This window comes from Hemicordylus capensis, chromosome 7 (assembly GCF_027244095.1).
Source record: "Hemicordylus capensis ecotype Gifberg chromosome 7, rHemCap1.1.pri, whole genome shotgun sequence".
NCBI classification, from domain to species: Eukaryota; Metazoa; Chordata; class Lepidosauria; order Squamata; family Cordylidae; genus Hemicordylus; species Hemicordylus capensis.
Window position 1 is genome coordinate 26,226,655 of NC_069663.1, and position 13,153 is coordinate 26,239,807.

Consider the following 13,153-nt stretch of genomic DNA (forward strand, 5'->3'; position numbering starts at 1 on the left):
GGATGGCTCTGTTGCCCCCGTGAGCCCCCCAGGGGAATCGGTTTAATATTCTGGGTCTATAAAAAGCTTGGTGTGCACGACTGTAATTTCTTCCTCTCTGCTCTTTTGCTGCTTTCGGTCCATTTTATTTTCTTGCACGGAGACAAAGTAATAGGTTTTTAAAAATAAGCTCTTACGTAACTAGCACGCCAGAGTCAAGTGGCAAACATTTTAACTTTTGAGTTGTGAAGGATTTTATCAGCAACCTGGGCACTTGGCGTCTTTGTGTAAGTTCTGCAAGGGTGGAAACTGACTTGATATCGGAAGATACTGTCAATGAATAATTTGGTGTTGGAGCGGCAAAGAGAAGTAAAATAGCCTTTTGGGACCGATGCCAGGTCCAGGGCCATGCAAGCTTTTCAGCTAGGCAGAATGTTCAGCCCCTAACAGCTTGCTAGTTTGCTGCTGGAAAAATGTGTTCAGAGGGGGTTCTTTCTTTGTCTAATTTCCATCAGCTGTGCTTTATCTGCAGAAGGGTTGCATGTGAAACACACATAATAACCAGAAGGCTATTTGCTTGATCCGTTTCAGGTGGGTGAAGGAATGCACATTCCACAGCAGGGAGGCAGTGGTTAATTTCCGTGCTGCTATTGCTGCTACTAATAACTTCATGTCTTTATAGGTTGCTTTTTGTGTGTGTGTGTTTCAAGTGCTCAATTCATTATCCCAGTAATCCTTACGACAACTGTGTGTTGTGGGGCTTAGGCTGGTGTGTGTGTGTGTGCCTTCTCTATGGCCACTTTGGAGGCTTACCACATCTCACAGGGTTGCTACAATCTCAGAGGCTTTACCAAGAGCTTTTCCAAACTGCAATTTAACACAGCTTTGCTATGTATAGGCGGGGTGTGTGTGTGTGGCTTTCCACACAAGGAGACCATTTTCAGCAATGTCAGGATGGCAACAAAAAGTGCCATTCAGCCAGTGGCATTATTCAGCTTTGCTCCGGACGTTTTGCATTTCCTGTGCATTATATGCATCCTGAAAAAGTAGCACTTTACTGCGGTGCTCAGGACGGACGAACTTTAGGCACTTCCTGCCCTAGTAAAGCTGCCCGTCAGGAGAAGGTACTGGAGCAATCCCTGTTTCTGGAATCTGTCCCTGGTAAACCACGGCTCCTGTTTTGTCCTTGTGTTGGCCACGTGGAGGTCCCTGACTCAGTCATGTTCGCATGAGGGGCTTGAGCGCTCACTTTTCAGGAATCGGCTCCCTCCCCAGAGTCTCTAGGAACAGAATCTCCAAGTGGGTGGGTGGGTGGGAGCATTATGCATCATGTCAGTGGGTGTGCCTGCCACATCCAGGGGGTGGAACCCAGTCTTCAAGAATGTGTTATAGTGGGTGGGGGCTTGGGCAGTCATCTTTGCTATGGGAATTAATGGCTCCAAGTATATCCCCCGTCTCAGTAAAATGTGTGTGTGGGGGGTGAGCCTGGCTCTTCAGTTTTGGGACTCAAGGAATACGAATATGACAAATATTTATATACCGCTTTCCCACAAAAGTTCCCAAAGCACTGTACATAGATATGAATGAATGAATGGCTGCCTGTCCCCCAAGGGCTCACAATCTAAAAAGAAACATGAGATAGACACCAGCAAAAGCCACTGGAGGGATGCTGTGTTGGGGATGGATAGGGCCAGCTGCTCTCCCCCTGCTAAATATAAGAGAATTACCACTTTTAAAAGGTGCCTCTTTGCTCAGAGAGCAGGGGATCGGATAGCAGCAGGAATATGTGGTTTGCATGCACTGGATTCTCTGCTTCCTGTGGGTGTTATGCTTGGACTCAGCATTGTATGCCATGGTGCCCGTGTGCCCCGGTTGTTTGGCCATGCCCTTAAACATTCACAGGCACGCCCCTGTTGTTCATCGATTATGCTGGGGAGAGCATACATCGTATCTGCTTTCTTCAAAGCCCTTCCTCATTTCCTGGAGGTTGTGGGGTGGGGTTCTTCTTTGGTGATGGGGAAGTGGACTCTCGGCATGGACCAGAGCCTGCTGCTCCAGAACATGGCAGGGAATGTCTGTTCTTATTTTGACTGGGATCAAGAGGCACAGTGCTGGCTGTCCCGCGCTTTGTCTCCCGGGTTTCGTGCTCACGCGGTCTTCATTAGGCCTTTGATACTTAAAAGGGGAGGTCGAAATCTGAATCCAGAGCCTGATGCTGAGCCCTGCTGCTGCACTTGAGGCCCTGCTCGCATGGCTCTCTCGCCCCACCGCCAGAAAAACACTGTTGGTTTGTTCGGTGTTTGTGGATAGCTTCCCTGTCACCTGCATCATGACACTGCAGATTTGACTCTCCTTTTCAAGGGTTTTTTGCTGGCTTCGGTCTGGTCTGCTTTAGTAGGGGCTGCTGTCTGTGGCCAGCCTCCAGTTTCTCAAACACAACTCCCGTCTCTCCCTGCACACCTTCAGTTCCCCGGGCTCCCCAATGCCACCCTTCAGAGGTGAGAAATTAAGCTTATCCACTGGTTGGAGTTCTGCTGTCTGGAATCTTCTGCTCTTGGGCTGGGGCCAGAACTGGAGAAGAGACAGGAGCTTTTTCACACAGGGCTTTTAGTTTGCATCTCCTCCGGAATGAAGAGGGGTGTGTGTGTGTGTGTGTGTGTGTGTTCACATATCAGCCTGATTTACCCCAAAGTCTCTGCGAACTATCAGGGAAAGCTTCACACACGATTTGGGTTTTTCATTGCGCATTAGAATATAGCCCAATTTATATCTGGGGCAGGGGTGTAGCTATAATTGAATAGAGGGGTTCAAAGAACCCGGGTCCCCAGCTCCACACTTCCATATTTTCTTCATTGTCTCCCTGACTCCTAGGGGCCACTGGGGAGAGGGCTGAACATGGGCCCCCTTACCCCTAGCTATGCCTCTGATCTGGGGTAAAAAAAATTCCACTTTTTGCGTCCATATTGGGGGGCAAGTTGCAGTAAAGGCTTGCCGAAAACCTGCGGTAAAGCCTGATGTCCAGGAAAAAAATATTTCATGTGGTTTCCCTGCATTCTTTTCGAAATGAAGGTAAAACACCTTTGGAAAGCAGCACTCGATATATGCTCAAAGGCACTGTGTTGTTACACTCAACTTCTGGCACATCGTCTCCCACCCTCTTTCCCCACTCTGTGGAAAGCAGCATCCACACAATCTCACTGTACCAGGAACTCCCTGAGAAATACATTCCCAAACTAACTCCAGAATAGAGATATTGGACATATGCATGCACAGTTGGGGGCTTAATAAGGTCCCCGTCTACAGAGCTAGAGTTCTTACAATTTTTCTCAACTAAACCGCTAGCATACTTGTAACTTTCCTCTATTCGGTAATACAAATGCAGGCTGTTCCAGAATCCCACCTTCATAAGGACTAGAACCATCCCTCAGCAACTCGAAGCACAAGATTAGCCAGTCTCCCTGGAATTGCAGCCGGACCCCTATTTCCCGTTTCCTGGCTCTTGAGTTACTAGAATCATCATGCCTGCCCCTCCCTTGCAGGGATGTCGTAAAGATTGCTGAGCAAACGTATACCAGTGAAAACAGGATCTAAATGCAACATGCTTCTGTTGGCCATCGGACTTAGAAGTTGCTTGGAGAGAGTCCCAAAGGGGTTAGTTTAAGCCGGGCATATAGTCTTGCTCGGCCTTCTTAGCGTCAACGGTCTAAGAGCCGCCTTGCTCGACGACCAGATCAAGTGCTTGGCGCGGCGGCGGCGTCTCCCCGGCGTCCCCAGCAGCCGCCGAGGTAGCCTTCTTCTGGCCGTGGAGGCTCCATGTGTGTCGCTCTGGTTGTGATTGGCAGCCAGCCAGCGGGTAGATCAGACCAAGGCTTGGTGGGGGCAGAGGATCCCCCGCCGCGCCCCCCCCCCGCGCTTCCATCCACCCATCCACCCATCCATCCTTCCTCCTCTCTCCCCCCCCCCCGCCCCGCTTTCTCTCCGAGGGGCGGTCCGGGGGCGGGGAGCCGGCTGGCGAGCCGCTAGCCGGCGCTGCCTGAGTGCGGGACGCTTCCCCGTAGTGTCTCGGCGGCTCCCGGCAGCTGCGAACGAGCCTCGCCGGGCGGCCCCCCAGCCCCGCTGCTGCTGCCCCCCGAGAGAGCCCCCTCCGCGAGCCAGCAAAGCGCCCAGCCATGGCCGAAGGCGGCGGCGGCGGCGGCGAAGGCGAAGATGATGTGCAATTTCTCCGGACCGTGAGTTGGGGCTTGGCCGGAGGCGGGCGGGGGGCAGGGGGTGTGGGGAAGGCGGGGGGGAGGGGGGCGAGATCTGGGGAGGGGGCGAGGGGCGCAGAGCCTGGGGGGGGGCAGGCTGTCACCTCGGAGGTTGGAGAAGAAGGGAGGCGGGGGGAGGCAGGCCAGAGGCAGAGAATTGGGGGCTCGGGGGCTCCTTGGACTGGCGGGGGGGGGGGGCGTTGAAGGACAAAACCTTTTGAAGGAGGGGGGAGGCAAGCAGAGGGCCCTGATGTGGAGGGGGAGATCCCGAGAGAGAGGGAAAGTTTGTGATGTCAAGGGGGGGGGCTGAATGCGGAGGGAGTAAGATGCCAAAAAGGGGGGGGGGGTGTCCTAGCTGGTCCTGCGACCTGTTGGTGATGGGAGATGGGGTTGAGGCGGGGGGGGGAGGTCGCCTTGGCCGGGCCAGAACCCCGGCTCCTCATGGAGGAGGTGCTTGGAGTCTTTCCACCCCCACCAGCAGCACCCCCGAAGTTGGCCGCCCCCCCCCCCCCGGGCTTCTCGCTGGCGTGTTCAGACAATCAGCCTGTGGTGCTTTGAGAGAGAAGCACCTTGGCTTGCTGGAGGAGAGCAGGCCAGTGGCCGGCTGTGCCCAGGGCAGGAACGTCCTCCAAGAGGTCAAATGCCTGAAGGCTCCTTTGGGAAATGTGTGGGTGCCCAAATTGGGGGGGGGGTTTCCAGGGAGTGAACTTGGGTCCTCCTGGAACCGGTGCTGGGTGTATATGGAAGCCCTCTTCGCCCAGAAAGCAGCATTTAAGTGTAGCCTTGAGCAATCTGCCTTTCCTCCCTCCCTTTTTGCTTTGGGGGTGGGGGGCGCACAGAGCAGGATATGGGTCTTGGCCATCTTCTGTCTCTTGCACTTAGCAGGAGCTAAAATTAGAGGGCGGGATGCCAGCCACCAGAATGCCTGGGAACAGGTGGTCTCCACAGGGTTTTGCCGGGAGGGAGGGAGGGAGGGAGGGAGAAGAGAGGGTTGGGTCAGCCCCTGTTCCTCTTCTCTCCCTTCTCCCCTGGGGTTGAACACAAGACATACCAAGAGTGGTGTGCCGGATCAGTCCAAAAGTCCTCCCATTCCCAACAGCCAGCCAGAGGCTTCTAGAAAGTTCACAAGCAGGGCCTGGTCCCTGCGACCCAAAGCCAACAGACCTCCGTCATTGTTTGTTCTCAGCGCCTGATATTTCGAGGCATACTGCCTCTGAACGTGGAGGTTCTATTTAGCTAGTTGATAGCTGTCTCTCTCTTCTCTTCCCCAAATTTGTTTACTCAAAGGCTGTTCTGTGACTGCCCCAGCTCTGCTTCTGCCCCATGGGAATGTCCTTGGGGGCGGAAACGCCATCCCTGCCTGTCTGGTCCAGGGAGTTGTTGATTAGATAACAAAAACAAATGCTTGTGTTTGGAAAACAGAAAGCACTTTGCTCATGCAAAGGGAGGCTGCAGGGTTGCAGGAACTGAACCACGCAAGCGGCGGGGAGGGGGGGGAGCACGGAGGGGGCACACCCAGCCGGGTGCTGTGTGTTTCCAGTAGAAGTTGGTTGCAGAAAAAGGTGATCCACTTTGTATGTGCATGCACCCTGGGCAGCAAGGGGTTAATGCTGGGCAGCCTCTCCTCCAGTTACAAGCCTTTATTTATCCTGGGCGGACAGCTGAATGCCATTCATCAGGGGATGGCATCTCAGGTCTTGGGGAGGGAGTGGCAGGGTCCCTCCACCCCTGCTGCAGGGAAAAGAGCCTCGGTGGAGTGGTCCCCCAAAGGGTTAACCCGGGGCTGGATTATCTTGGGTCGCAAGCTGGACACGCAGGGTGAGGAGAATGAGAGAGCTCCCCTTGCTCTTTGTTGGGGCCCAGGCACCTTGATCTGTGTGATTCCAGGGAGATTGAGGTGGACGTGGTCTGCATATGTGTGAGAACGTACCCGTAAATTAGTGTGCAGGGCTGGACACAGGTGTGGGTGGGTGCATCAGGCAGGAAGGGCCGTCCCGGATTCTGTAGAACTGGGTTTTTTTTCCAACCTTGGGTTCCTAGCTGTTGTCGGACTACAACTCCCATCATGCCGGCTGGGAATGGGGGACCCAAGGGTGGAAGACGCGGCTGTAGAAGAACAGGAGTTCATAGAGGAAAGGCAAGATTCACCCGCCCCTCTTGGATAGATTCCAAAATTAAACTCCCATCACAGCCAAAGAGATTCCTGAGGAATAATCCCATGAGAGCCAGAAAGCAAGCCAGGGTTGCATCGAGTGGGGTGGGCAGAAGGGATCTGTCCTGTCTATTCGGTTGTGGGTCCGTAGATGAAACGGATGGCTCAGAATGCGTTACGGCCGGCCTTTCTGGACAACCCCCCACTCTCCAACCTCTGAGAAGAACACAGTTGTTTGTTGTGGCAGATGAAGGCTGTGAAGTTGTAGGGGACTGTTTATATTTATATGCCATTTTTCAACAGAAACATTCCCAGTGACTTTACATAGGGGAAAAAAGAATAGCAGGAGGAATCTAAAAAGAAAGCCACGGTAGATGCTAGCAGCACCCATTATTAGAAGGATGCTGTGCTGGCGTTGGATTGGATAAGGGCAGTTAGTGGCAGCCCCCCTGAAGAAACCACCCCCTCCTGATGGTCTTATAATCTGTGGAATTCTCTGCCATGGGATGTGGTGATGGCCACCAGCTTGGATGGCTTTATTAAAAGGGGCTTAGGCAAGTTCATGGAGGACAGGTCCATCAATGGCTACTAGTCTGGTGGCTGTGGGCCACCTCCAGCCTCAGAGGCATGATGCTTCTGAACACCAGTTGCAGGGGAGCAACAGCAGGAGAGAGGGCTTGCCTTCACCTCTTGCCTGTGGGCTTCTCAGGGGCATCTGGTGGGCCACTGTGGGAGGGGAAACAGGATGCCGGACTAGCTAGGCATTGGGCCTGATCCAGCAGGGGTGTTCTTATATTTTTAAATATAAGGGAAGCACTCGTGGGGATATTCCCCTCTTCCAAGGTGCAAGCATTGGTGCTTTGCCTCTGGGAGAACGCTTTGTTGTTTTTCTCCTAAGTAGTTGGCTGGTACTTTGTGTTCATTCTGTACCTACCCCTTGTAGCCTTATTCACACATTATGTCCAGCATACGTACAATCTGTGCATACTGTATGCAGTACATATCTGTACACATATACCACTTAAGAACAGCCCTGCTGGATCAAGCCCAAGGAAGCCCATCTAGTCCAGCATCCTGTTTCGCACAGTGTCCCACCAGATGCCTCTGAGAAGCCCAGAGGCGGGAGTTGAGGGCATGCCCTCTCTCCTGCTGTTACTCCCCTGCAACTGGTACTCAGAGGCATCCTGCCTTTGAGGCTGGAGGTGGCCTATAGCCCTCTGACTAGTAGCCGTTGATAGACCTCTCCTCCATGAAGTCATCCAAACCCCTCTTAAAGCCATCCAGGTTGTTGGCTGTCACCACATCCCGTGGCAGAGAATTCCACAAGATGATGTTTTGTTGTGTGAAAAAGTACTTCTGTTTGTTTGACTACAACTCCCATCATCCCCAGCCACAGTGGCCAGAGGCCATGCTGAGAGTTGCAGTCCACCATCTGGAGACCCAAGGCTGGGAACCCTTGCTGTTCCCAACTGGTGTGTTTGTGGCTTGATCTCCATGTCCAGTCTTCGAGTCTGCAGCTGCAAGGGAACGTTGGGAGCATTTTTGGCTGTGCACCCACTTCTTGAGGGGCAGTGATGGTGAGGTCCAGCAGACCTTGGTAACACTCAGGGCAACTTCAAACATGGCTCAGAGTGTGTCCCAGGATCTGTTGCAACATACAAGGACTGGGCAGCAGACAAGCCGACACGGAAAGATTTCCCTGTGGGCAGAACGGCCAAAGGTATCTGCCACCGAGGTGCCTTCAACAGCTGTACAGAAAGGGACGTTTTGGGTGCATGCAACTTTTTGGCTAGTCAGCAGCAGTGTGCCATCACTGGCCACGCCTGCTGAAATGTCGTCGTTGGCACAGCAGCTATGGAGACCACAGGCACCTGGCCCTCTTCTGCGTCTGCTCATTCGGCCCCTTGGCTTTGTATGTGCGTGTGAATCTGGGCAGGGCGGCTTCTCGGCGGAGTCCTCTAGGCGAGTGTGCCTGTCTGCCAAAAAGGCATTCCTGACCTGTCCATAAGGCGTGTGTGTGCGCGCGCCTGTGTTGGTCTGTGTGTCAGCAAGTTCCCCCCCGCTGAGCTATGTGCTTACCCAGACCTTTGCAGGAATGCTTCGAACAGGTGCAGTCTCCAAAAATACCCGGCCCCTGCCCCTCCTGAGGTCTGTGGGACTGGCCGACGAGGGAGGATGAGATGGGACAGGGTTGAGCCAGGCTGATGGGGAGACAGGGGTCCCTTCTCTCTTTCTCCAGCACAAGGTTCTGCTGGGACATCCCCCCTCCCGCTTTCTCCCCCCACCCCAAGGGCCCTGCAGGCTCTTCTCTCTTCAGAGGTCACTGTCGGAGAAGGCCTTTAGCCTCTTCTGGGCCACCTGCCATCTTGTCCTTAATTCCCGTTCTTTGGGGGTGCTTTCCTCCCGAGGGGGGATGCCGGAGGGGAGGCCTACGCCTACCTAATTACTTTTTCAGAACCATGAATAACTAGCTATTCCTCCTGGAGAGCGATTTCCTATTTTAAGCCATCTGCATGCCCTTAACAAGGAAAGTTGTAAAGAGACTGAGATTTCCTTTCCTTTTCTTTTCCTGAAGCCAATAAGCATTGCTTTTGCTTAGGGGATTCTCCTCGCCATGTGTGGAACTGGGGATTCTGTACGAACGGTTCCCTCTCCAGATCTCTCCTTTTGTTTCCTAGCATTTCTTTATTTCTGAGTTCTGAGGGTTTTGTACCAGACAAGATCCCCCCTCTTCTGTTCTCTTGCTGCAGCCTGTGCAGTTAGCAGATGGGGAGAGAGAGGACGAGGGAACCGGAGACTGGAGCTGTTGCTCACCAGCTGATCACTCAGGGCTGCTTCACACATCTGTGTCCCCTGCTGCAACGCCAAGTGGTCACTCGCATGTGTGGACAGAGAGGCATGTCCTATTGCCTCCAACACAAAACTCTTCAGCCCTGGTTCACACGATCATCTGTGACTTGTTGTAATGTGCTGTACATGCATGTGTGAATTGGCCCTTTGAGGTGCCGATCAGCTGTGTGGATCAACAGTTTGCTCACACCTCCCCACAGGATGCAGTAAGACTGGGAAAGACTCCTGCCTGAAACCGTGGAGAGCTGCTGCCAGTCAGTGTGGACAATACTAAGCAAGACGGACCAAAGGTCTGACTCAGGATAAGGCAGCTTCCTATGTCCCTGTTCCACCGGATTGCACCATGAATGTTGTAGTGGTTCCTTTTGTGACTTTGCCTTCTAAATCGCCATCTCCTGCTTGGGTGGCCATGCAGCTAATTTCTGCTATTCTAGGCTCCTGCTGCATTTTCCCGAAGTTGCAGCTTGGATAGCTTCCTGTGGATTCCCTGCTGGCAGCCCAGAGTGTAGAAGGTTGAACCCTCTGGTGGTTCTCAGTGAAGGGTGCTGAGCCAGAATTGGTTTGAATTTGGTGCACAGGCAGGTTTTCTGCACAAGCGTCACAGGATTGATCAGGCACAGGAAGGACTTGACGTCTTGGGAATCTGTTTTCATACCGGCTGGAAGGGCAGGGTTCTAGGCCAACCCGCTGTGTGTGTGTGTTTCCCTGGCACCAAACACCTCTCTTGGCACAGGTGATACCACTCAAGGGCATAATCCGTGTCCTTGGAATAGCAGTAGGGTTCAGCCAACTGGTGGCCCCTGTGCCAAAATGGGCCCTTTGAGTGGCAGTGTTGCCTGGGCTGCCTTCTGCCGACTTCCGTGCCAGAAGGCAAGCTTTTCAGACAGGCAGAAGAGGGGGAGAAAATGGCTACTGGATCTGGGTAGCTTGCAGACCAGAGAAAGACAGTGACTCTTAAACCCCTTTCACTAGCCCCCACAAAGGGAGCTGTCAAGGCAGTGGAGCCTAGCTGCTCAGCAGTGCCCCCCGGGGTTGGCTCTTGGCAGTGCACATCCCTTTACCTCGCCTCATTTCCAGCTCTGTGGGTTAGTGGGACTGCCTATGCTCTTGCCCCTGGTGGTGAGTAGGGCAGAGAAGGTCTCTCTGCATACGGGCTGATGCGGCATATTCCTTGGGCAGAAATAGGCCCTGCTGTGAAACCTGACCTCTGGGGAGGGATGGGTGGGGGCTAGAGGCCAGGTACATGAAATGAAAAGGAGGCAGGGAGATGGGGTGGCGCTGGAGGGAACAGAGAGGGGCAGTCTGGGGCAGGAAAGCAATACAAAAGAAGGATGGGCTTTGGCTTTCACCACGCACTCCAGTATGCCAAGGATTTTATTTGTGTTGATTATGACTCTGCTCTACTACCCCTTCTGCAGTTGGCTTTTTGCTGCTGTTCCCATTTTACAGATGGGGAACTGAGGCTAAGAGACACTGATCAGTTCAAGGCTAAACCAGGAGCAGAGGCTCGAAATGAGGCTCGGTGTGTTGAGCAGTGGCCGTGGGCTTTTTTGGTGGGGGGGGGCACTGTCTTTCTTTTTAACCTCTTCCAGCTTTATTTACAAAACTGAAGAGCCTCCAAGGATTCATATAATTTTGAATCCATGCCTAATTTGTGTCAAAATTACATATACCAGCTCACTTGCTAAACGAAGTGTAAATAGTGCATATTATCTTCTTGAGCTGGATCCTGCTTAATAATAAAACGGACTCCTGGAGCCCAAATCTCATGGGGCCCAACTGTCGTCCTCACTTCTTTCTTAAGAATGTTAGAAGCTTTAGGTTCCGCTATTTCAGTCCTCTCCCAAACCTTGCTTAATTGCCTTCGCTTAGAAGGGTTAGTGCATTAATTTCTGGATGCTCGTGTGCTGTGAGAAATACATCAATTAAAGAAATTAAAAATTCCTGTGAGTCTGAAGCACATGCCCCCAGAGGAGTCTGCTCACTTTTTCTCTTTATGAGTTGCTGTTCTGACCTTGCCTCTCCTGCCAGCCTCCTCTAGAAGGTAATTCTGCTGAATCTCCACAGGAAGAACATATTAAGTGGATTTGTACCCATTAAGGGCCCTGGTCTATCTAGCCCCAAACTGCTCTATTCTCACCGGCAACATCTTCCTGGTATTAGCTCCATGCCAGTAATTCCCAGCTGCCTGAGATCCTTTAATCCTGGCATTCTCAGACCAAGGCCCCCAGATGTTGTCAGACTACAACTCCCAATATCCCCATCCACAAGGCCATTGTGGCTGGGGATGATGGGAGTTGTAGCCCAACAGTATCTGTTTGAGAACCCCATAACTGGCACTGCCGGGTTGGAAGCAGAGACTCTCTGTAGGCAGAACATATACTCTCCTGCAGAACTATTGCCCATATTTCACCCCACTTTCTCTAACTGTATTGTTAATAGAAATCCCCTTTCCTTCCTGCCTTTAAATGTCTGTATAAGTTAATGTGTATGTGGCTGTAGCTCTTGCAAGGAACGGACAAGGGGGTTATTTATCTATCTATTTATTTATTTATTTATTTATTTATTTATTTATTGTTTCTTTGTTTAAACCGCCCTGAGCCATTTTTGGAAGGGCGGTATAGAAATCGAATAAAACAAACAACAACAACTGTATAACTGTAGTTGAGAAGAAAGAAAAACAAGTCAAAATAATCGACAGTGATACCAGGGGATAGCAGAACAGAAGAAAAAGAAATAGAAAAAACAACAAAATACAAAGATCTTCAAATTGAAATTGAAAGACGGTGGCAGAAAAAGACCAAAATAATCCCAGTGGGAATTGGCGCCCTAGGTGCAGTTCCAAAAGACCTTGAAGAGCACCTCAACACCATCGGGGCCACAGAAATCACCATCAGCCAATTACAAAAAGCAGCTTTACTGGGAACAGCCTATATTCTGCGACAATATCTATAATGATAACAGCAATAACATTGATAATAAAATCCAGCCATCCCAGGTCCTTGGGAAGGACTCTATGTCTGGATAAAACAAACCAGTCAATAGCACCTGTCTGACTGTGTAAACAATAATAATACTAATTAATAACAACAACAACCTGTATACTCAGAGCCAGCTCCGCTTTCTCTGGAATTGCATTGAGCAGCTTGCTGCTGCCTAGAGCCTTTTCAAGCTTTGACCATGATGTCTGGCTTTCGAGGGTGTTCCTCTTCCCCAGAGGCAGCTGCAATCCTTTTGATCTTGGCTCGCCAAGTGGTCTGAAATCAATGGAATGAGAGGAATGGATACTCACATTTCACCTCCTCTCCACGGCCATCAAGGCTGGATTTCAAACAGTGGAAGGAGACTGTGCTGGGATGCAAAGCTACGCTGCTTCCCTACCTGCAGCAAAACCCTTGGAGCAGAACCCAGGAGTTCTGGTTCCCAGATTTAGGGCACATCTGAGCACTGTCCTCACGTCCTGCTCAACACACAGTACATTTCCTACCTGTAGCTCTCATATGAAGGGGCCTTGTACCCAGATTCATTTTTAAAATAAATGCATGTACAGCTATTCATATACACAAACAGGTATGTGTGTGCAGACACCTCTGCGCAGTATAATGTAATGACTGAATAGTTCTCTGGTCTGGTGGGAACGGATCTGATAACTCCAAATTGACCCTTAAAGTGGTCTAGAGATGGTGGGGCTGAGCCCCATAGACCTGTCTCCTGCCCTAGGCATTAGACCTTATCCCTCTCACCTTTTCCATGGATGGAATCCAGATGTCTTGTATCCCTGGCCTGGTTTTTGGCCTGTTCTGCCCACTGTCAATATATTGCCCATTGCCTGGAGGCAGCTGACAGGCAGGGCATGGATATACGTCTTCTCTTGTCCTCTCTTTCCCGGCTGATTTCTGAGTCACTCTTCTCCACCAACCTGGCT

The 13,153-nt window shown here is 51.7% G+C and overlaps 1 protein-coding gene across 1 annotated transcript in view; it reads left to right on the top strand.

The window, feature by feature from the left end:
- Window positions 1–4,025: 4,025 nt before the first annotated feature.
- The window catches only part of RYR1 (ryanodine receptor 1), a 122,723-nt gene continuing 113,595 nt past the window's right edge, over window positions 4,026–13,153 (top strand). The window contains exon 1 of the mRNA XM_053267249.1: window positions 4,026–4,208. Within this exon, the coding sequence (XP_053123224.1) occupies window positions 4,149–4,208 (60 nt within the window). The 5' untranslated portion in view covers window positions 4,026–4,148. The remainder of the gene's footprint in view (window positions 4,209–13,153) is intronic.